This window comes from Carex rostrata, chromosome 26 (genome assembly GCF_964058835.1).
Source record: "Carex rostrata chromosome 26, lpCarRost1.2, whole genome shotgun sequence".
NCBI lineage: Eukaryota > Viridiplantae > Streptophyta > Magnoliopsida > Poales > Cyperaceae > Carex > Carex rostrata.
In genome coordinates this window covers 5,811,359-5,832,695 of record NC_135943.1, presented here as the reverse complement: position 1 = coordinate 5,832,695, position 21,337 = coordinate 5,811,359, and the positions used below count along the sequence as shown (strand labels likewise).

The 21,337-nt window shown below is 33.6% G+C and overlaps 4 protein-coding genes and 1 long non-coding RNA gene across 8 annotated transcripts; 2 read left to right on the top strand and 3 right to left on the bottom strand.

Annotated features, from left to right (window-relative positions):
- Positions 1–4,371: 4,371 nt before the first annotated feature.
- On the bottom strand, positions 4,372–7,519 carry LOC144544419 (LEAF RUST 10 DISEASE-RESISTANCE LOCUS RECEPTOR-LIKE PROTEIN KINASE-like 2.7). Its single transcript, XM_078292924.1, has 4 exons — positions 6,824–7,519; positions 6,437–6,747; positions 5,949–6,011; positions 4,372–4,545 (listed from the first exon to the last, which is right to left on the bottom strand). The coding sequence occupies exons 1-4, from the start codon at positions 7,381–7,383 to the stop codon at positions 4,517–4,519; spliced, it is 963 nt and encodes a 320-aa protein (XP_078149050.1). The 5' UTR covers positions 7,384–7,519; the 3' UTR covers positions 4,372–4,516.
- A 769-nt stretch (positions 7,520–8,288) lies between these two features.
- On the top strand, positions 8,289–11,084 carry LOC144544315 (cell number regulator 5-like). Of its 4 annotated transcripts, none has more exons than XM_078292782.1 (5): positions 8,290–8,446; positions 8,726–8,863; positions 9,305–9,534; positions 9,910–10,076; positions 10,886–11,084. In XM_078292782.1, the coding sequence occupies exons 2-4, from the start codon at positions 8,728–8,730 to the stop codon at positions 10,054–10,056; spliced, it is 513 nt and encodes a 170-aa protein (XP_078148908.1). In that variant the 5' UTR covers positions 8,290–8,446; positions 8,726–8,727; the 3' UTR covers positions 10,057–10,076; positions 10,886–11,084. The 4 variants fall into 4 exon arrangements, with proteins under 4 accessions (XP_078148906.1, XP_078148908.1, XP_078148907.1 ...); XM_078292781.1 differs by lacking the exon at positions 10,886–11,084 and adding an exon at positions 10,697–10,820; XM_078292780.1 differs by lacking the exon at positions 10,886–11,084 and having other exon boundaries at positions 8,289–8,446; positions 8,722–8,863; positions 9,910–10,302.
- LOC144544137 (protein MIZU-KUSSEI 1-like) lies at positions 10,437–11,579 on the bottom strand. The gene has a single exon (XM_078292541.1). It carries the CDS (start codon positions 11,577–11,579, stop codon positions 10,665–10,667), a length of 915 nt encoding a protein of 304 aa, XP_078148667.1. The 3' UTR covers positions 10,437–10,664.
- Positions 11,580–13,400: 1,821 nt separating this feature from the next.
- LOC144544313 (uncharacterized) lies at positions 13,401–20,234 on the bottom strand. Its single transcript, XM_078292777.1, has 11 exons — positions 20,036–20,234; positions 19,655–19,948; positions 17,704–18,169; positions 17,192–17,324; positions 16,853–17,068; positions 16,468–16,623; positions 15,876–16,128; positions 15,433–15,611; positions 14,691–14,894; positions 14,380–14,496; positions 13,401–13,860 (listed from the first exon to the last, which is right to left on the bottom strand). Exons 1-11 carry the CDS (start codon positions 20,217–20,219, stop codon positions 13,522–13,524), a joined length of 2,541 nt encoding a protein of 846 aa, XP_078148903.1. The 5' UTR covers positions 20,220–20,234; the 3' UTR covers positions 13,401–13,521.
- On the top strand, positions 19,826–20,346 carry LOC144544314 (uncharacterized). The gene is made up of 2 exons (XR_013508202.1): positions 19,826–19,950; positions 19,984–20,346. It is a non-coding gene; the product is annotated as an uncharacterized LOC144544314 (long non-coding RNA).
- Positions 20,347–21,337: the final 991 nt, after the last annotated feature.

Below are 21,337 nucleotides of genomic sequence, written 5' to 3'. Positions count from 1 at the left end.
TTTATCTATAGTGCTATATTTTATTTTATGTTTAACTCTAACTTTTAATATACATAATTTCATACTTCCTTTATATTTCGAAATTTTAGTTTCGTTTTAGTCGGTCAGAAGTTTTCTGAACGATCGTTTAAATTAATTAAACTTTTTATTTAAACCAAATGATTGATTAAGAATTTTAATCATGTTTTAAAATTTCAGAATGTAACAATATTGGAGACTATACACTAGCTGCAACGATATTATAGTAGACACAGAGAAGCGGTATCGGCTGGCTTGGCACTTTAACAGTTGTTTCGTGCAGAGCTCAGGAAAGGCCACATTTCCTTTCCAAAAAGTAGTATCCAGATCCGTCTCGTCTCTCCCTTACCGAAAAGTGGTCATACGCACGAATCCGACTTTTCTAGCCAAAGTTATGGCTGTTTAAAGTTTTTTTGAAAGTTGAACTTTGAAAATTCATAACTAACTGCAGAAAAATCCAAATAAATTAAAATTTGTGTCAATTCTGTATATTTTTTAATGCTCTACATGCTGATATAATCATTTTTGTAGTTTGGTGTATTTTTGAATGCTCTGAGTATGGACCGCTCATAGGCCGGGCGGTTGAGTCATTTTTTAATAAAAATGTCCATTATTTTTAAAACACCAAATAAATCAAAACAAAAAACAAAATAAATCAAAACAAATAACAAAATAAAAAAAATACATTCTGAAAAAAAAAATGGGTGGCTGCATTATGTAGAAGCGAACGGCCGCATCCCATAGAAGCGGGCCATAAAAGGTGGCCGCTTCGCCTAGATGCAGACACCTAGAATGTGGCCGCATCTAGGGGATGCGGCCATGGTGTTTTTCGAATTTCCAGCCAAAAATAGCGTTTTGATTTATTAATTTTGAGATAATAGTATATTTAAAAATTTCGGAATATCATCCTACAATTAAACAATTTGTACCGCCTTTGAATAATATCTCATCGTCTTCCCATCACAAAACAAACAAAAAAAAATTGAAAAAAAGAAAAAGAAAAATGGGAAATATAAAATCAAAATTAGTATATCCACCATACCAAGAAGAGACCTGCAATGACAAGAAGAAAAATATTCATGGCAATTTCAATAAAAGTAGCGCCACCTTGGAAATATTATTTTCTGTACTTTTTATGATAAATTAACTTCTAAATTTTTTATTTTGACAATTATTTCCTTTATATCATCTAATGGTAAAATTTATTTCAATTTTTAACAAAAGGTTATCTAAATGATCATTAATACCAGTTTGAATTACCAAATTTGTAATACATTACAATTCGCTTTTTTTTTTTTACATGATCTTTCATTATTTTGTTTAAATCAAGAATAATTGACACAACCTTTTTTTTTTTTTTTCAATTTGTATATTACAATCCAAGATGACTTTGAGTTATACATTATTCCAATGTTAAAATATGGATAACTTAAATTGTTTAATTTATAGAACAACTTCAATAAAAATACACTATCGTATTATATACTTCCTCAAAAATACCTAGCAAAATCAACTTATGTATATATTGCATGGCATTTTGAAGGAGTATGAACAAGTGATTTAGAAAAGCAATTTATATATGCAAAAAAACGCATATAAAAAACTTAAAAAAATTATTTTCAAAATTATTAATTTTCAATTTATTTTCAAATTGTTAACTAACCATATTCAAATATGCCAATAACGAATATATGCCCATTTTTTCAAGGTATATAATAGGGAGAAAAAAAACAAAACAAAAACAAAAACAAGACGTACCATAAGCAGCTAAATTTGCCAAGGAAAGCGATATCTCACATAAGGAGATAAATTTTAATTACACATATAGAAATTTAATTGAATTTTTTTTTAATTCTTTAAATAGTCTAGCCACCCTCAATAAATGACAAATATTTAGTTGTAGCCTAGTGGTTAAATCTCTATTTTGTGGTTGAGAAATCTTGAGTTCAAATCTCATTCACTATAATTATGAATTTTAATTTTTAACTACCCCTATTAAAATTTTCTAGTTATGCCCTGCTTGCAACCATAAACGGGCAAAATAGAAAGACAAAAATACTCTCATAAAAATCAATATTTACCCGAGGAAAGATAAAAATCCTCACCAACTTTCTCTGTGAGCTTAACTCTAAAACATGTCGAAATCAAATGATAAATTCAAACCGTTGAAAATAATTTAATTCACAAGTAATGCATTTGTATGCAATATTTATAAATTTCGAACTAATTTAGAATAAAATCAAGATGTAAAAAAAAGACGAAAAATGAATGCATTATTTAACTTATAGGCCATTTTTTCCTTAACTTTATACTAAATTAATTTGAAAATTTATAATTTTTGCATCCAAACACATCATTTATAAAGTAGATCGGTTTCAACGATTTGAATTTATCTTTTGAATTCAATTCAATAGGTTTTGAAATTAAGCTCATCAAGTTTTTGACGAGCTTATGAACCTAGTTCTACCCCTATCTTTCTAACTTGTAGTTTATTTGTTTGATTTATTTAACGATTTATCTTTCTGCATATAATGAATAAATGTTCATTGTATGTATTACTAGGACCTAAGAGCACATATTTAGATAAATAACAATATAGCTGTAGATATAGTTTTGAACAAGCACAAGCCATCTATTTTGATCTAAGTGCAAAAAAACCCTAATAATTATTGTGATTTTAAGATTTAAAAAAATTATGAATTGCATTATATCAATACAAAAAAGATACAAACCAATAGATTATGTTACAATAACATCATATAGAATAATCAAACAAAGAGTCATGTTTCAAACCAAAATTCTAAATAGCTAGCTATAGCTACACAATAGCTGCTCTATAGTTTTTTCGGACTTAAAAAGGTATAGCGTTATTAACCGCTTTTTTTTTATCATAGGTATAAATAGCTAATTATAGGTGTACAATAATTGCGCTATAGTTTTTTCAAACCTTAAAAGTTATTACGCTTTAAACGCTATTTAGAACCTTGCTTCAAACACATTGTAAGGATGTTATTTATTCAATTATTTCGAATTGTAGCTTAATTATTATCCACTGATTTCATAACAGCTTGCATGCATGTATATATTGTAAAAGATTTGCTTTAATGTAGATATTTTGGGTAGGAAAATTGATAAAATAAGATTAGCTTTAAATGCATGTACCCCCGACATGTTATATTCATAGACCTAGCCATTTAAATAGATGTAGCAATTAGTATAGATAAAGCTTTATAAAATGCGATCTATGCGGTTACATATGCGTATTCAGTTGTAATCTGCATAGAAATCTATATGCGGTCAATATATGCAGTTTTACATATGCGCCTACATATTCGGCCGTACTACCGTATATTCGACCGCATATTATTACTGCATATTCAGCCGCATATTACCGCATACTTGTTTATATGATACCGCATATTACCACATATTACTGCATATTACCGCATATTACTGTATAATACATATTACTGCATATTACCGCATATTACTGTATAATACATATTACTGCATATTACATATTACCGCATATTACTGCATATTTGTTTATATGTATATGAATTCTCATTTTAAAATCCACATATATAAGACCGCATAAATTTCCGCATATGCACCGCTTACCGCATATATAGAATCACATTTAATAACATTGGTTAGGATCACATAATCAGCAAATAAAGCCTGGTGTAGAGAGAATGCAAAAATAAATAAATAAATATATTATATTCGCAAAAATTTATACAACTATAACAACTGATTAATAGTTATTACAATAAAAGGTTAAAATTATAGAAACATTTTTTAATATAACTGTATATTAAGTTTGATGCAATTTGAATAAGAAATTGCAACTTATTTTTGAAAAAAAAAAAAGTACTCGTCCATCAAAGATTTATTGATCCAATTTTGTCAGTTGGCCGAACGATTTTTAAATTCTATCAAATTTGAAGTAATATTTTTGTTTTCAAATCCCATACAGCCGATTGAACTAATATGAAGATTATATATAATTATATATTGAACAGTTCAGATCAACTATTTAAATTAAAAAACTATATTAATTAGTCCATATATTCTATCTTGTAATTTTAATTTAATTTATTGTATCTTAGCTCGTGGCAATCCAAATTTATTCTATATATAAAAAAAATGTTTTGCTTGAACAATCGCATGGAACTAGTTCGAATCTGTTGTAATTCCGAGAGAAATTACAGGATTCTGAAATCTCGATATTAATTGTTCAAACTTTTTCGTATGCGGATCTCGAAAATGTTCTTAGAAAAATAAATTTTCATACACACATCTCGAAAAAGACCAACAGTTAGAATCAAAATTACAAGATCATGTACTTATCATAAAGAAGCCATATAAACAAACTCAAACTAATATCATTCTACAATTAAACAATTTGTATCGCCTTTGAATAATATCTCATCGTCTCCCCATCACAAAAAAAAAAATGAAAAAAAACGGAAAAATGGGAAATATAAAATCAAAATTAGTATATCCACCATACCAAGAAGAGACCTGCAATGACAAGAAGAAAAATATTCATGGCAATTTCAATTAAATGTAGCGCAACCTTCGAAAGATTATTTTCTGTATTTTTTATAATAAATCACCTTCTAAATTTTTAATTTTGACAATTATTTCCTGATATCATCTAATAGTAAAATTTATTTCAATTTTTAACAAAAGGTTATTTAAATGATCATTGATACCAGTTTGAATTATCAAATTTGCAATATATTACAATTCGCTTTTTTTTTTAATTATTATTATTATTATTATTATTATTATTACCTTTTGTCTTACATAATCTTTTCACTATTTTGTTGAAATCGAGAATAATTGACACAACCATTTTTTTTTTTTATAATTTGTATATTAAAATCCAAGATGACTTTGAGTTATACATTATTCCTATGTTAAAATATGGATAACTTAAATTATTTAATTTATAGAACAACTTCAATAAAAATACATCATCTTATTATATACTTCCTCAAAAATACCTAGCAAAAACAACCTATGTATATATTGCACGTGCATTTTAAAGGACTATGAACAAGTGATTTAGAAAAGTTGCTCCTAAATATGGACTAGACGCCTACACCTCTATTTTTCTTAAAAAAAAAAATTGCTCCTAGAAGAATTTTTTTTTAAAAAACCATAAATAAAAAATAATATTTTACCAAACTAACTTGATTGCTTTGATTTTTATATAAATCATAAGAACCGAAATGTCAATTCGGTCGGAGGTGTTTTCACAAGTTTTACCATCATTTTTTATCGAAATATGTGAAAATGGCTCTGACCGAAATGACATTTCGATTTTTATGGTCTTTGTAAAAGTTGGTTTGGTAAAATATTATTTTTTATTTATGATTTTTAGAAAAAATTCACTAGAAGATGTTAATTGCCTTTAGGAATCTTCATAAAAGAAAAAATCCATCCGAAACTATATGATTTGATAATTTCACGTGAGTTACCGTTCATATAAAGTCCCAATAAAAAAAATCTAATATTTTAATTATAACTTACCGTTCATTAAATGATTTAATTTATAACTTTTATTGGTCTTGATTTAAAAATCTGTCTTGATGCATTATTTAACAATACTCAAATTGAACTTACAAAATATTATTTGCATCAAAAATTGATGCATTATTTAACAATTGACGAACTAATCAGGTAAGCAATTTATATGTGCAAAAAAAAAAAAAAACGTATATAAAAAACTTAAAAGAAAAATTATTTTCAAAATTATTTATTTTCAATTTATTTTCAAATTGTTAACTAACCATATTCAAATATGCCAATAACGAATATATGCTATTTTTTCAAGGTATGAATAAGAGGGAGGAAAAAAAAAAAAAAAAAACAAAAACAAAAACAAAAACAAAAACAAAAGCAAAAACAAGACATACCATAAGCAGCTAAATGTACCAAGGTAAGCGATATCTCAGTTGTAGAAGCCATAGCTGTAAGTCCTACACAGACACAAGCCAAAAATAAAAAATAAAAATAAAAAACACATATTATTAAAGATTTCACAGTTAAATTGGACTTTAACCATAGTGACAAATGAATTATTCGGGTTCGGTTCGACGAGGTCAAAAATTCGTGATTTGAGAATAATTCGGGTTTAATTCAGGAATGATTCGGAATTATTCAGATCAGAAATCTCATTCCTGCTAGAGAGAAAAAATATATTATGGAAAAATTTCACAAATAATTCGTAAAATTCGCAAATTATTCGGGTTTAATTCGGTCAACCGAATAATTTGACGTTCAGTTTGATATCACCGAAAATACAAATAATTCAGATTTAATTCGCGAATCCTATCACTATGCTTGCGACCATAAGTAGGCAAAATAGAAAGAAAAAAATACTCTCATAAAAATTAATATTTACCCAAGGAATCACAGTTCGACGTTGAGTTCCAGTCACCACAAATGCAAGCGTCATCATGGGTAGCTTGATCATAACCGCAGACACCGCCGGTCGACCGGCACGACCCGCAAAACCCCTCATTGTTTTCAGGAAGTGAATAAGAGAGCCTGAGGCCATACGTCCATGCCCCGGGCCCAGGTGGGCGCAGCGGCGCAACATTGTACGCACTGCTGTACCCCTCGCATTGTAGATGGCTAATATTTAACGACCTCACCGCCGCGGGCTCCACCGCACAGCACTCTGGCGGGTTGCTATTGCCATAAGCCGAGCTCCTTACCACAGTAAATAATTTTAATCAGATTTAGTATTACACATGCATTCACATATAGCAATTAACATGATATGTACCTGATACCAGCCTCATCCCAAGCCGGGCAGCGGTAGTATTCGTTACAGCTCATGCCCGAGACATTGCTCCGGCATGGCAAGTGCTTGGTTGGAAATCCCTGAAAAAGCGGTGACTCCGAACGGCAACCGAGCAGCATGAAGATGTTGTCACGGTCAGGCTGCAAGAACACAGCTCGCCACGGCTCTACCACAAACCCGTTGCCACGGCCATGAGGCGACCGGTCAAGGGTGTAGCAGTCTGACATGGTCGGGTCGTGGAGTGTTAATCCATGGAACTCATAGTCTATGTCGAGAACCCGGTACGAACCAGAGGGAATATGCAACATCAGAATGCCGTTAACACAGAAGAGAAGATTGCGAAATCCTGCATGGCCACAGCCCGGTCGAAGGGCAAACGGGTAGTCAATTGTCAGATTGCCACAGTATGATCGGCACGCGGTTATTGGGACTCTGGCTGAAGCAAATTTTGGGAAGGCAGTGTGAAATAACAAGATTTTAATCAGTAATAGAAGGAAATAGCGGTACCAAGTACTGGTACAGAGAGGATGGATCATATTCATGATGGTTAATTGGTAATGCAATGTGATGGATCCTGTTTCTAATTGTGCTTTGAGAGAGAGAGAGAGAGAGAGAGAGAGAGAGAGAGATGATAACAAAGAAGGTTAGTTCGTTGTGCTTTTGTTTCGTTTTTGCTTTATGTCTTTAATTAATGTCCTTGGGATTTTGAGAAACAGGAATATATATCATTGGTGTTTTGATTCTTTGCTTGTTGGTTGGGTGTGTAGGAATTCACCTTTCGCTTTTCTACTCTCTTCTTTTAAGAAATCCAGTACAGGTATCACCTAAAGTAAAATAAAAAATCATGAAAAAAAGAATAACTTGAAATAAGTATAAATTCATAATGTTTCATAAAAATCTAAATTAAGTCAGATATTTCAACTTCAAGGCCCAGTAGAAATGGTAAAAGAGCTTATGGGCCAATTGTACTAACTGAAATAGTGTTTTAACGCCTCTGTCAACAATTTCAAAAAAGAAAAGAAAAGAACTAGTCTTTTAACGAATTTTCTTTAGAAACCATAAATAAAAAAAAAATAGATTTTATCAAATCAACTTAATTGTTTTGTTTTTTTACTTTAATCATAAGAATTGAGATATCATTTCAGTCCCTTTTTTTTTGGGACCAAAATAACAATTCGGTCAGAGTCATTTTCACAGATTTCGAGAAAAAAATACGTTGAAAAATTATAAAAATATCTTGAGCCGAATTGCCATTTTAGTTCAAAAAAAAAATTTCTGACTGAAATGACATTTAAGTTCTTGTAAAAAAAAATCATGTTGGTTTCATAATTTTTTTTTTAATTATGGTTTATAAAAAAAATTATCTTTTAACACACAAAAATAAGAAAGAAAAAAAAATTTAATAGTCCACATAAATCTGTGAATAAGAAAAATCCAAGGGGCCCGTGCATATTTACATGTCTTCTCTCCTTTCTCCTAAACAAGCCATTTTGACACAAATTCTCGTTTACATCCGACTCTTCTCTTAGCAAACTCGGAGCATACTGGGGGTTAATTCAACAAGTGAAACTTTCGATTTCATTCGAATTGCGGAGAGACTACAAGGTACCTTTTACAGCTGATTGCAATTCTATTTTCACATGCTTAAGCGCTGGAGTATCATGATCGTCCCCTTTTCCAGATCATATGTTTTGAAGAGTCAGAACGAAAGAAGAAGAAATTGGCACATAATAGAACCAATCATTATTTTACCAGAGTAATCTGTTATTGCTGACACCATAGCTGCCTCAACTCTTAGCAAAATAAAACCATTTGTCCATCTTTCCTTTCGTTAATATGTTGTGTGGATATCTTGTGTTTAAACTTGTTCTTATAAAAAGTTAGAAATGGAAGAGAATAGTGCCTATGTTCCACCGAAGTACGTGCCTATAAGCGGATCTGATGCTGAAACTGATATGGGTTTAGTTGAGACGAATCAGTGGTCTTCAGGAATTTGTGCTTGTTTTGACGACCCACATAGCTGTATGATATTCTTTTTTCTAAAGTCTAATTAATTTCACATATAGAGGAATGATCATAGAACCCAAATCAAATCTACCCTTATAATTGGGAAAATCAATCCTGTAAAGAACGACCCCTCCAATGACCAAAATGCCCTTGCATAACATACTGGTATACCAAAAATAATAGAAAAAGAGCATTACATACTGGAGGAAGGAGTGTTGTTGTTATTGAATACAATAGGATGAAAGGGGGCCATCTATGGTACACTTTGACTAAGGCATGCCGTGTATTCGACTCATTTTTTGTAAAGTCTATAAAAATGAAATGTGAATTTGTCCCTTTCTGTCAGTAACTTGTTATTTTGAAGCTTCAATTGTATACCGGAAGCTAAAATTAGTTACATTTAATTTAACAAACTATTATTCTTACTAAAATGTTATAGTTTCTTTTACTCTGTAGGTTGCTTAGGGACACTTTGCCCATGTGTTTTATTTGGAAAGAATGCTGAGTCCTTGGGATCAGGGACAGCAAGTGGATCATGCACGACACACTGTTTATTGTGGGGCCTACTTGCTGGCGTGTCTTGCATCCTAACTGGAGGCATCCTGTTGGTACTAATGCCAGGATGTACCATTGCATGCTGTGCGAGTCAGAACAGGAGAGCTCTACGAGAAAAATACAATCTTCCTGTATGTATCTATGTCGCTATACTAGTATAAAAAATTGATCTTTTTATGCGTACTATGACCACCAGTATGGTTAACTGCTCCAAATTAAGTTTGGCTGCTCTATAGAGATGCATGTTGTGATAAAGAATTCTTGATCAGGTAAATCTGTACCTTGCTTGAACCAGGAACTGGTAATGGGCTGATAGGTGGAACTGTGCTAATATTTCTTGTCATTTTGTGTTTTAGTTGTGTTTCGCTGGTAATTAATTACATCTTTTTTTTTTACTTCTATAAAAGTCCATTATATGGAAATAATGGACCCTATCAACAGCAGTACAGTTTATCATTCGAACATGTTTTCTAATGTCTGTAATTTTCTAATTTTATATTTTACAGGAGCTGCCATGTAATGATTGTTGCACTCACTTGTGTTGCCACATGTGTGCACTCTGCCAGGAGAGCAGAGAGATTCATCATAGATCCGCCGGCTCAGGTTCTTCGATCGCTGCTGTTTCTCCTCCTGAAGTTCAAACAATGCAATAGCATGCTTCTCACATTGTGAGGTGAATTGTTCATGCTGCTCTTTTTATAATTTTGTAGTCCTTTTTTTTGTACTAAAAAAAGCAAACACAATATATGTTATCAGTATCTTTTTTTTTTTTTTTGTAACTTAAAGGAGAATTAGAGATTTATTGTGGGATTTTAATACATTTGTCAATGTGCAAAGTAGACTCTCAGTTTGTTTTTGTGATGTTTTGAGCAATTTTAACAAAATGACCTGGTTGTGCCGAATGATGATTGATTTCTCTAATATAGGCAGGGAGGGCAATTTAATATTTAACTTCACCATAACAAACTTTGTGCAAGAGACCTATATTTGATATTCATTTGACTAAGCTAATTTTGCATTTATTGAAATTTCATTCACGGAGTTCTAGGTAATGTTAAATTTGATATCACTGTTGCTAGGCTTGTAGGCGTAGATACGATTTTAGTTCATTTTTGTGCCATTTGAAATAGGACAAGGATTTGAATTTGCTTCTAATTACACAACTTGCTTAATTGGTGCTCAAGAAAAAACAACAATCACTACATTTGGGACAAAACCCATAAAAGATAACTGAAGAAGCTAAAATATTTATATAACATGATCAAATCCTAACAAAGAAAATTGTGAGTTCAGGCCCACCATTCCCCTCTGGGTTTGCCATGTAGAACGTCTCAGAGTCCCTGGACCCGACGACTCTGTCAAAGTGGGACCGCATATATGTGAGTTCACCTTCAACTGGGTCTGCCATGTCAGCTGGTAACACACCTGCACCAGCAGATGTTGCATGTAGCAACTGCATTATTCTGACATCAGCATCTGTAGGTTCTCTCCTCACTGCCGGTCCAATCCCTTTTCCGTTTATAGATGCTGACCACATTGGCTGCTCTAGGAGGCGGCATGGGGTAGTAGAATCATTTTCATGGTGATGGTTTGGTGTTTTCTCACATTCAAGGGAGAGGCGTAGGAGAGGGGAGCTTCTGAGGTCATGAAGGAAGCGAGAGGTTGGGGAGGAGAGAGAAAGGAGCAGAAAGGGCCTCGAGCGGGGTTGTTCTTGGAATAAGAGAGACAGACGCGACCGTCTATAGCCAAAGAGGGTTCCTGTGACAGAATGGCGAGAGGATGCAAAGCCAGGTAGAGGCAGGTGAGGCATTCGACAAGAAGAAGCATGAGGTAGAATTGGAAATGACCTAAATGCTGAACGCACAGTGCGAAATAGCCGAGTTGGGCGTGAAGGGTTCTTTTTATGGGTTGGAAGAAGCGTGATGTCGTCGAATGGGCTCGGTTTTCCCGGTGCGGTTGAGGTAGGGGTTGGAGTTGAGGGGCATACAGCAGCAGGTGCAGCCGTGTTGCCATGGATGGGGGTTGATGCGCCATTGGTGGCCGGTAAAAGTGGAGGGTGTGGCATGTGCTCGGCGCTGGTAATTGTGGTGGCGGTGTGGGGAATTTTTTCCTTTTTGGCGTTTTTTTTAGTTTTTTTCTTTTCAGACTTTTGAAGAGTGGGGGATGAATTTTCCATTGGTTGATTAAAATGATTTTTCTTGCAATCAACTAATTTCATGCTGTTGGAATAGGTAATTTAATGTTAGTTATCAATTAGACCAAAAATAGCAAAAGGGTTGCAAAATCTTTGCAGAGATGGTGAGTGTAATACCGTTCATAGAAACTGGAGACAGATTTTTCAACTATTTCTGATTTGGTACTGTAAAGAGACAGATTGAAAGGAATGGATGAGCGTGAATATAGGAACCATTATAGGAGATAACTCGGCAGTACAAATGTACAATGAATTGTAATAGCAAGCCAAAGAGATGTCTAAATTGGAAATGTTGTTATACTCCTAGAGCTGTTATTTATGTTGTTGTGAGCAAAATACACTCTAAGGTGTTGGTGCAAATTTATAAGCTTGATTCAAATTAGGTTTCTATGTATTTCATGTCTGTTAGAATGGCATCAGAATACACGTTTGCAGCACTATTGTTGGAACATAAGATTTAGTATAAAATGGGTATAAATTTGAATAAATATAATCTAAGGCTTCAAATCTTCAATTGCAATGCGAACCCTGGCATCTCCACAATTTTGAGAAATCTGCATGCGTTTTTAATATTCCAATAGCAAAATTTGTTCAATCCTAGAGATTTAAAAAATCACACCGTGATTAAATATGTTGCAACACAGCACAAAAAAAAAGTCATGCTGTGATCGGATATGTCATAGCTTTAGTCTCGTGTCATAACTATTCGCGTGACGTGATTATTTTTTGAAAAATTAGCACGCCACGCCACATGAAAGATCTAATCACAGCACGACTCGGTACGTGATGACATGAGTTATGCATGATTAAAATAATTATATCTTAATCAAACAATAAATCTTAAATAAACTAATTTAAATGTGATCAAACTTAAACCAGTCAAAGCGTGTCCAAATTTAGTCACACAAAATAATCTAACTTGGTCCCACAATGGCACGACACCTGTTTACTTTATTGCAATGATGAGATAACACCTCGATATTGCAGTCTTTACTTCACGTCTTCACCTGTTGCATCGATCTTGCATTCAAGAAAATTTTCAAGGAGCTACAATCCTCAATTACGTGGTATCTAAGTCGGTCAGATGCACAGAGAATACGCAAACAAGCTTTTACGAAATACCAAGTTCTGGCAGAAAGTTGTGAGAAAAAAGAGGGATTCTATGGAAGGGTTGATTGAAATTATAGAGAAAGATATAGCCTTGTTCCCCTTCATAAAAATGCAAACAAAGACCGTATGTTAGGTACTCTTGATAACGTCAAGAAATACATCAATTCTGCTAAAGGGGGAATATTGAGAAGAGGAGCTTATAGGCAGATGTTTCGGTCCGGAGGGACCATTGTCCATGATTATACCGGATACGTACATATGCTGACTACATTGAAGAGAAGATGCAGATCGCTGCGAAAACAGCTATTCGGGATGTCGGAATGCTGAGACTGCTGTTAGAAAATCTCTTCGTTTGACTTAATAACAGTTGTTGTTTTTTATTTTATTCTTAAGGGATAGATAGATTTAATTTTCTTGTATTGTCTTTGTTTAAGAAAATATTGCCATTGTCTTTAATTTCTTGGAGCTTAATTTCTGTGGTTGGTACTTGGTACCGCTTCCATGAAGCTGTTGGATGGATACATGCGGTACAGGTGTTTTTTAGCTCATTTCTTTGAACTGAATTCATTATGGATCTTGTTTCAATTGCTTAAATAGATACTCCTATTCCAAAAAGAAAAGAAAAAAATGGATCACATCACCTATTCACCTGACTAATTGTAGAAAGAAGAAACTATAACACACAAGAATTTTGAAAAATAAATTTTATTCCAAAAAATTATTTACAAGACATAATTGTACATTAAGCATGACCACAGTAGCCATCGTCTGGACTTAAACTATTTACACAAACAATGGCATCTTCTTCTTTTGCCTACAAGACATTGAGCTCCTTCAAATTCCTAACAAAACCATGGCCGACCTGAGATCCAGCCTTGACAAAGACAGCTGGGTATCCAACTGGGGCCTCAATTTCTGCTTCAAATCCCTGTAAGTTATATACCTCTCCACTCCAAATATGCAACCAACTATGGTTTTCAGAAGACAAAGGGAAGTAGGCATTGACACTGTTCTTTCCTTTATCCAAGACCGGTACTACCATGATGTCTGTGCCGACTAAGAATTGTTGGTATGTTAAATTTTGAACTCTTTTGTCTTCAGGGTAATGGAGAAAGAGATGCCTCACTACCGGAAGACCTCTTTCAGTCGCCTCCTGGAAAAAGTTCGACAATATTGAATTTAAGAATTGAATATACTTCCCTCCCATGTCTCCAATTATAACAATCATTTTTTCAAGTCCGAGATCAAAGAATGCATATCCTCTGCATTAACTCAAAAGGGAATCTTTTGAGTTAATGAATCTCAACCGTCTGACTTTAAATGGGGCCAATCGGGCTCCAACTTATAACATAGGGGGTCTTTCAATATTAGTGCAGATCTAATCCGCATGAATCTTAAAACAGATTAGACGATTGAGATTCATTAACTCAAAAGATTCCCTTGTGAGTTAATGCAGAGGATACGAATTCAAGATCGAGAGGCTCTGCTTTCTCTTTGTAACTTCCTTTTTAACATAATATGAACTGTTTTAGAAATAACCGTGAAATAAAGGATGTACCTTGTTATAAATATATTGGAAAGTTTGTTGTATACATAATAGCATTTATAAAATATGCAGCATATTAATTTCTATGTTTAGGCAATTTAAATGTTTCAAAATCAAATCGTTCACCTGGACAAGTTGGAGCCTATAGAACATCCATGCCTTGTATATCTTTGCGCAACGCGAGAATTGAGAAAGGGTGCAATTGTTTGAATAGAACTGGTAATTAGAAGAGGGCTTGTTTCCCTGTAAAAGATGAAAGAACTGTTAATTTGCAGAGGACTTGTGAAATTATTGCACACTATAAAAGAAGTTCAATAATAGTGCATATCTCACCAATTTCAGAATTTTTTGCTAAGAGGTACATGATGCACATGCTACTATTGGTTTATGTATGCAACCGACAAATCAGAAGGTCAAAATTGAGGAGAAATACTTACTTCGTGAGTACGGAAAACTACACTAAAGGCATTAAGCTCCATCCAGCGCAAAAGAAGTTCTTCACTTCGTTTATACTTGAGAAATGGCATGTCAACCCCGCAATACCCACCAATATCACTATGGTTGAAAGGTATACCGGAGATACCGCTGCTCAATAATCCTACCACACTGCTTTTTATCCCATCATTTGTTTGCCAACTTACCTGCGACGATATCATGTCATAAGTTAAACACTTAGCTGTGAAGGCAATGCTTGCATACTCGTAAATATAAAGCTATGTACCATTAGTATGAATTGATGTGTTTTGCTTAGATATAAGTTGCAATTTCTCTTTTTATTTTTCTAAATGTCGGATGCACAATGCTTCTCGTGGAAAACAAAAATACTAATCACAATGGGAAACATTTCAAACAATCTGAAACATAATTTTTCTGCAAGTGTTCCAAAAGAACTTGGCTGACAAGATCTGATCTGTTCTGAATGACAAAAAACCCAAAAATGAACCAACACTTAACCTATATATGACCAGAATGAACCATTCCCAAACAATCTGAAACATAATTGCCAAAGCAAAGGGGACTATAGCTAGAACCCAATAGCAAATCCAATTAGGTCCAAGTATCCTACTGACCAACTTTGGGGCATTTTTGGACATTTTCTGAAGAGAAAGCACAGGGGAATTTGATGCATAGTTTTCTCTGTGTGCATGCATGTTTGTCATGTGATTCATAGAAATTTACCATTTGATCTCCCTCCCAGAACAGCATGGCCCATTTGGAGCTATCTCTGAACCCCGCTCTAACAAAGAACACTATGCTCTCTTCTTCTGGGTTCTTCAATCTCCATTCTTCAACGAACTCTCTGTTAACCCGAGCCCACATCTCGGGATACCGGTTGTGCGCCTCAATTGGATCTTCCCCTGGTTCAGAAGTCTCTTAGTTGTTGCGGTAGCTTTCATATTGTATCATTTGTTCAAGGCAAAAATGAACACAACATATAACAAGTTTCCAGCATTACTTGATGTCACATAAGGGTATTACATAGTAGTTAGACTTGAATGGTATGAACTCGAATCCTCTTTGGAACCAAAACTCACTAAAAACAACTGATACCATTCAATACAATCCATTATACCCTTACCAGAGTTTAGTACTTGAATAAAAGCTACTTCCAAATTACTAACCTGAGTGGAGATAAGCATCTATGGGTAGCCCTTCGCCAAAATCGGCCATCCATCCTCTAATCCCACAATCAACCATCTCTTGCAATATACTCTTGAACCAAGTGGTGACTGCTGGATTTGTTAAGTCTAACATTCCCACATCAAAGCTTGTGTTGGGCATTAAGTACTGCTCCCCGTTTTCATCCTTCACTAGCATTTCAGTTGCCCTTGCTTCTTCAAATAGGTTCCTTATTTTGTTTGCCTTTCCATCTGTCTACAATTTAAATTGAAATTCATAAGCATGGTATAGTATGTTTGAATTGTGTTGACTTTGGATTTAGGTATATTGTATTCATACCCTGACTGTTCTCTGTTTGAGTTACAGGTTAAAATAAGGTTTATTTGTCTATGCAGTAGGTTCAATTCTAAATGGGGTTTTCTTTGAGTCCATTTTGGGTATGAGGTAAATTTGCTTCAATGATGTTTTAGTGGGTCGGGTAGACCAGTTTCCATCTCCTTAAGATTAACTTGGATGTATAGGTTAATCTTTGTTAATTTCAGTACAATTCAGCACCTTTAAATGAATTTAAAATAAAGAGGACATTATGCATACAGGCACAAGGCAAGGGTTGCAATAAGCCATAACCCTAATGTTGTTGTTTGTGAAATCATCTATGAGCTCTCTCCATCCATGATAATGCATGTGGTCTAGTTCCCAATTCCACCAAAGTTGGGATCCAATAATCGTTTTCCTCTGACCTACCCAATCCTGAGAAAAAGATTAAAAAAAAAAATAGCCATCAAAATTTGTTTTTCATGCCTGTTGCATTATAATAGATCAATTGCCTTCATTTAAGTACGGATACATCAAAATAAAGTCATCAAGCTTTGCTTGTTTAGGCTATCATCAATGACTAGCCTTAATTCCAACTCAATTATTTAATTAGTTTGGTACCATAAGAACCTATTGCGTGCCAGTAAAATCAATTAATGGGTACCTGTAGCCAGAAAGCAGAAATGGGCACATCAAAATCTTGTAGTTGGTCCCATACCCTGCGTACTGTTTTAGTACCACCTTGCATGCCAACAACTGCACTGGATAGGATCCAGTTCGGGAGGGGTGGTGGTCTTCCTATGGCTTCTGTGAAGCTCTCTATCAGCTCAACCGGTGAGTTCCCAAACAAGATTTTTCCTTTAGCATGGTTTCCATGTACCTGACAAAGATAATTACTATATTACTTGATTTACACGAAGTAGCGGATGTGAGTTTTCATTGCATAGAAAAATGAGAAGAATAAAAAAAACATTATTTTTATTTTAAACAATGATTAAAGTACCTGAATTTGCACCCTGTCATGCTTTGTTAGGTCAAAAATTGAATAGTTGTATCCCTCAAGATACAGAGACTTCATCTTGGAGGTCATGTAAAACGGTGACGGGGCATATGTTGTACTCCAGTCTCCCCCAGATCTATATATTATTTGGGAGATGGAAAATTGCAATTAAGTACCTATTTAATATTTCGGTCAGAATAAATGTATAGTTCAACATGAATTTTTTTTAAGCAGATCCATATATGTCTATCACATAAAATTTCAAATGAACTTCCATATAGCAAAATTATGTATCTAGAGCCAATCACACAAAATTAAATATGTACAATTATGTGGTAATATCAGAAACAAATACAGGGCAAGATAAGACCATGACCTTCGGTTTAAAATTCATTGCTACACCCATTTTGATTCTGACTTGTTTCAATTTATTTGTTGTTTTTTCATTTTGCTCAAAGATGGCCACACAGTACCTGTCAGTATGTTAATATATTGAAGGTTGAGGAGAAATATACCTATGACTAACAAGATTAGCTGCAAATGTGATAGGTTGATCTCCTCTGCCTATACCTTGCTCTTGTACTAATATAGGAACCTTTTTCCCCTTAAATTCCATGCAGCTAAATTGCTCACCAAATCCATAAAACCTCTCTTCTCTCTCACTTGCAAATGTGAGATATACCCTATTAAATTCACCAAATCCTTTTAAATTCAGAGTTTCATTCACCAGTTCTTCCTCTTTGTAGTTAACCTTAAAAACTGAGATGTATGATCGAGGTCGCCTTAGATTTAAGATAGAGCTCTTGAAGTAAAATTTGGATTTTTGCAATGGCCTTGTTTCTAATTTGTAGTTGTATTCGTCAAAGTTAACAGAGAAGGAAACCTGCGTTGAGTTCTTCTGTTCCAGCAAGAAATTGTATCTTGTTGTAACAGAGAGCCTTTTTCGTGATTTTGGGACATTCTTGGTGGAAAATAGAAGCCCTGTGAAAATGAAAAAGATAGTCTAATTCATTTTCTTTGGAATTAAAGAGCACAAAAGTTTATGAGTGTCACAAATCACAATGGGTAGGCATATTAACACTACTAACAATTTTAACCTTCTTTAAGTATCTTTCTAGTTATCACAGCTTTCAATAATGTAATTAACATTGTGATATTTATTTATCAATTATTGAATTTCCATAATTGCTAGACACTCTCTTCTTTTCTTTTTTTTCCTTTTTCTTTTGCATTGAAGTTGATTTTAGTTAAATGGGTTCCCATTCATTTTAAGCTATGTATTAAAGCTCATAGAAATATAGCTAAATAATTTACAAAAGAGAATACATCAATTCAATTCAAATTTATTTTGAGTAAAGGTTGGAGGTCAAGCCACCCAATTCAATTCAAGTTTCAATCAATCAAATGTATGTATTTAATTTATTCTCTATATATATTTTGATAATTTTAAAAAGTTATATAATAATAAAGAAATTTGATAATATGATACACACGCTTTAATATGTAATATCATTAAATACAAATAACAAATACGACGAAATATTTACTTACTTTATAAATCTAACTTTTAAGAAAAAAAATCATATATTAATATATGAGAAAGAAACATATATTAAACAAAATAACATATTTTATAAACATAACTTTTAAAGAAAGAAAATTCTATGATAATATATGAGAGTAATAATTTTTAAAGAAAATGATTAATTAAGAATAAAATTATCTATATATTAAAAATTTCAGATAATGTTGTGTTAATAACTAAGGAATTTAGAGTAGAAAGGAGAATTGTAACAAGATTCGGTCAGGAATCAATTAAAATTTCTACTTAAAAAAGTCACTATATTGTTGTGTGGAATTGTATACATGTAATACATATGCACTTTTATAGAGTGGAATAGGTACAATGGACATCGATCAGATCTACTTTTAGGTTCAATAGATTTTAAGACCATCTGATTCGCTGAAAAATCTAATCGTACGAAAATTGAACAAAACGTGAATAAATATTAAAATGGAACGCACAGATCTTAAAGTGAATGAAATAGTTTTGAAGCCCATAAAACCTACATATGTACTTATAGAGTGGAATAGATACAATGGACTTCGATCGGATTTACTTTTAGGTTCGATAGATTTCAAGGCCATTTGATCGCTGAAAAATCCAAGCGTACGAAAATTGAACAAAACGTGAATAAATATTAAAATGGAACACACAGATCTTAAAGTGAATGAAATAGTTTTGAAACCCATAAAACCTAGAGTAGGTCCGATGCACATCAGACCTACTCCGCTTTCATGTAGTTATGTTTGTTCGGATTTATGGTATTAATTAATTATCTTACAAATTCAAAGTGTCATATCTATCATCAGTGGCCGAGCCACCATGTAACAGGAGTAGGCAATTGCTTATCCCTGGAAATCAAGACACCAAACAGGACCCGACAAATGTCAAGTGAAATATACCTGTAATTACTAGAATGGGGAAGTGGGTCCTTTCACGGTCAGGATAGGAGGCTCCAAAAATAGCATCGTATTCACTCTCCTTGCTTTCCAGGTCAAACTTGGACACCGCTGATATTTTCTCGATGGTTTGGTGCTTTGAAATAAACAAAGCTTCTCCATCCTTTATTGCAAAAGAGCCCCTACTTTCTTCTACCTCTGTTTCCACAGCTCCACCTGATATGAACGCCTCACATGGTACTGTTGACCAGATCATCTTGTCAGGCGCTGATCGGTGCCAGATGGAAAGAAATCCACCTGTAATTGAAAGAATTACAACACATGTTTGACAGGTTTCATCGTCAATATAAATATCCTGATGAAGAAATTGAAGGTTAAAATTACCATTTGTTGGCGTCCAAGTAAGATTGAAATCGTTGCCAATTGAGAAATCTCGGGCATGAGAGAGCTTTTCATGGTTGAAAGTGAGCTTCGCATGTATCAATGGCAATGAATTTGGGGCGGAGGGGAAAGGGTTGTTTATGCGCTTGTTGTGTTTCTTTGAATTTTTGAATTGTGTTTGGGCCATCTTTGTAGTAATACATGGAGGCGCAAAGATTCATCTACCAATTATATTTATATTAATAGATAGATTCAAGAATATTACTGTGTGGGTGGGGCCAAGTGAATCATTGAATTATCTTGTTATTCCCTTTCACTTTTATTGTGAGCTTGGTCAACCCACACCAATGAAAAATTACAAAAGTGCCCTTCAGAAATGTCCAAGGATAGACATCAATTTTGGGGGGGGTACAGATAGTGTGTCAAGCAATTGTTGAGTGTTTGTCTACAAAACCAAGTCTACCCCACGATTAAACCAGGGATTATAGGGGTGCAAACGGATCGGATATTATCCGACTGTATTCAGATCCGTATCTGAAAATTAAATATGAATATTTGAGATCCAAATATCCATGCGAATGTGAATTTGTTTTTAATATTAATTATATGTATCCGAATAGCAGATATATATCATATAGTTTAATATATATTATGAAAAAAACTATGTTATTTGCTGCTATAAAAAACAGATATTCAATCCATATCTGTTTAATATCTGATTCGTATTTGAAAAAAAAAAAAGCAAATACGGATATAGTTTTACCACTATCCGATCTGTATCCAATCCGTTTGCACCCCTACCAGGGAAGGTTTGTGTTGTGCACGTGAAAAAGACATATAATTGGTGATACATTGTACTTGGACTTGTTGGACTTGGATTTGTTCAAGTCCAAGTTCAATTGGCACGCAAATACAGACGCAGGTAATATATAATAGGAGAGTTGCGTGCATCCGCCCACTATATGGGCTATGTTCATCTTCACCTGGACGAAACAATAACAAAATATAATTCAACCGAAAGGAAATTGTAGAAGTGTTATATAACTGCTACTTTTCAGAATGAGGATTTATCTTGAAAGATCAAACTATAAAACCAACATAGAAACAAGTGACAAATACAAATTCGTCCAAATAAAACCACAAATGGCAAAAAAAATAGATGGAATGCTAACTATCATCCACAAAATTTTCCATCTGGTGTCTAATACAGAATTTACTCTATTTTAATTTTTAGAACTTGTGTATGATTCACTCTTCAAATATATCAAATTTGCCCCATTTTTTTTAGCGAGAGAAAGATAAACC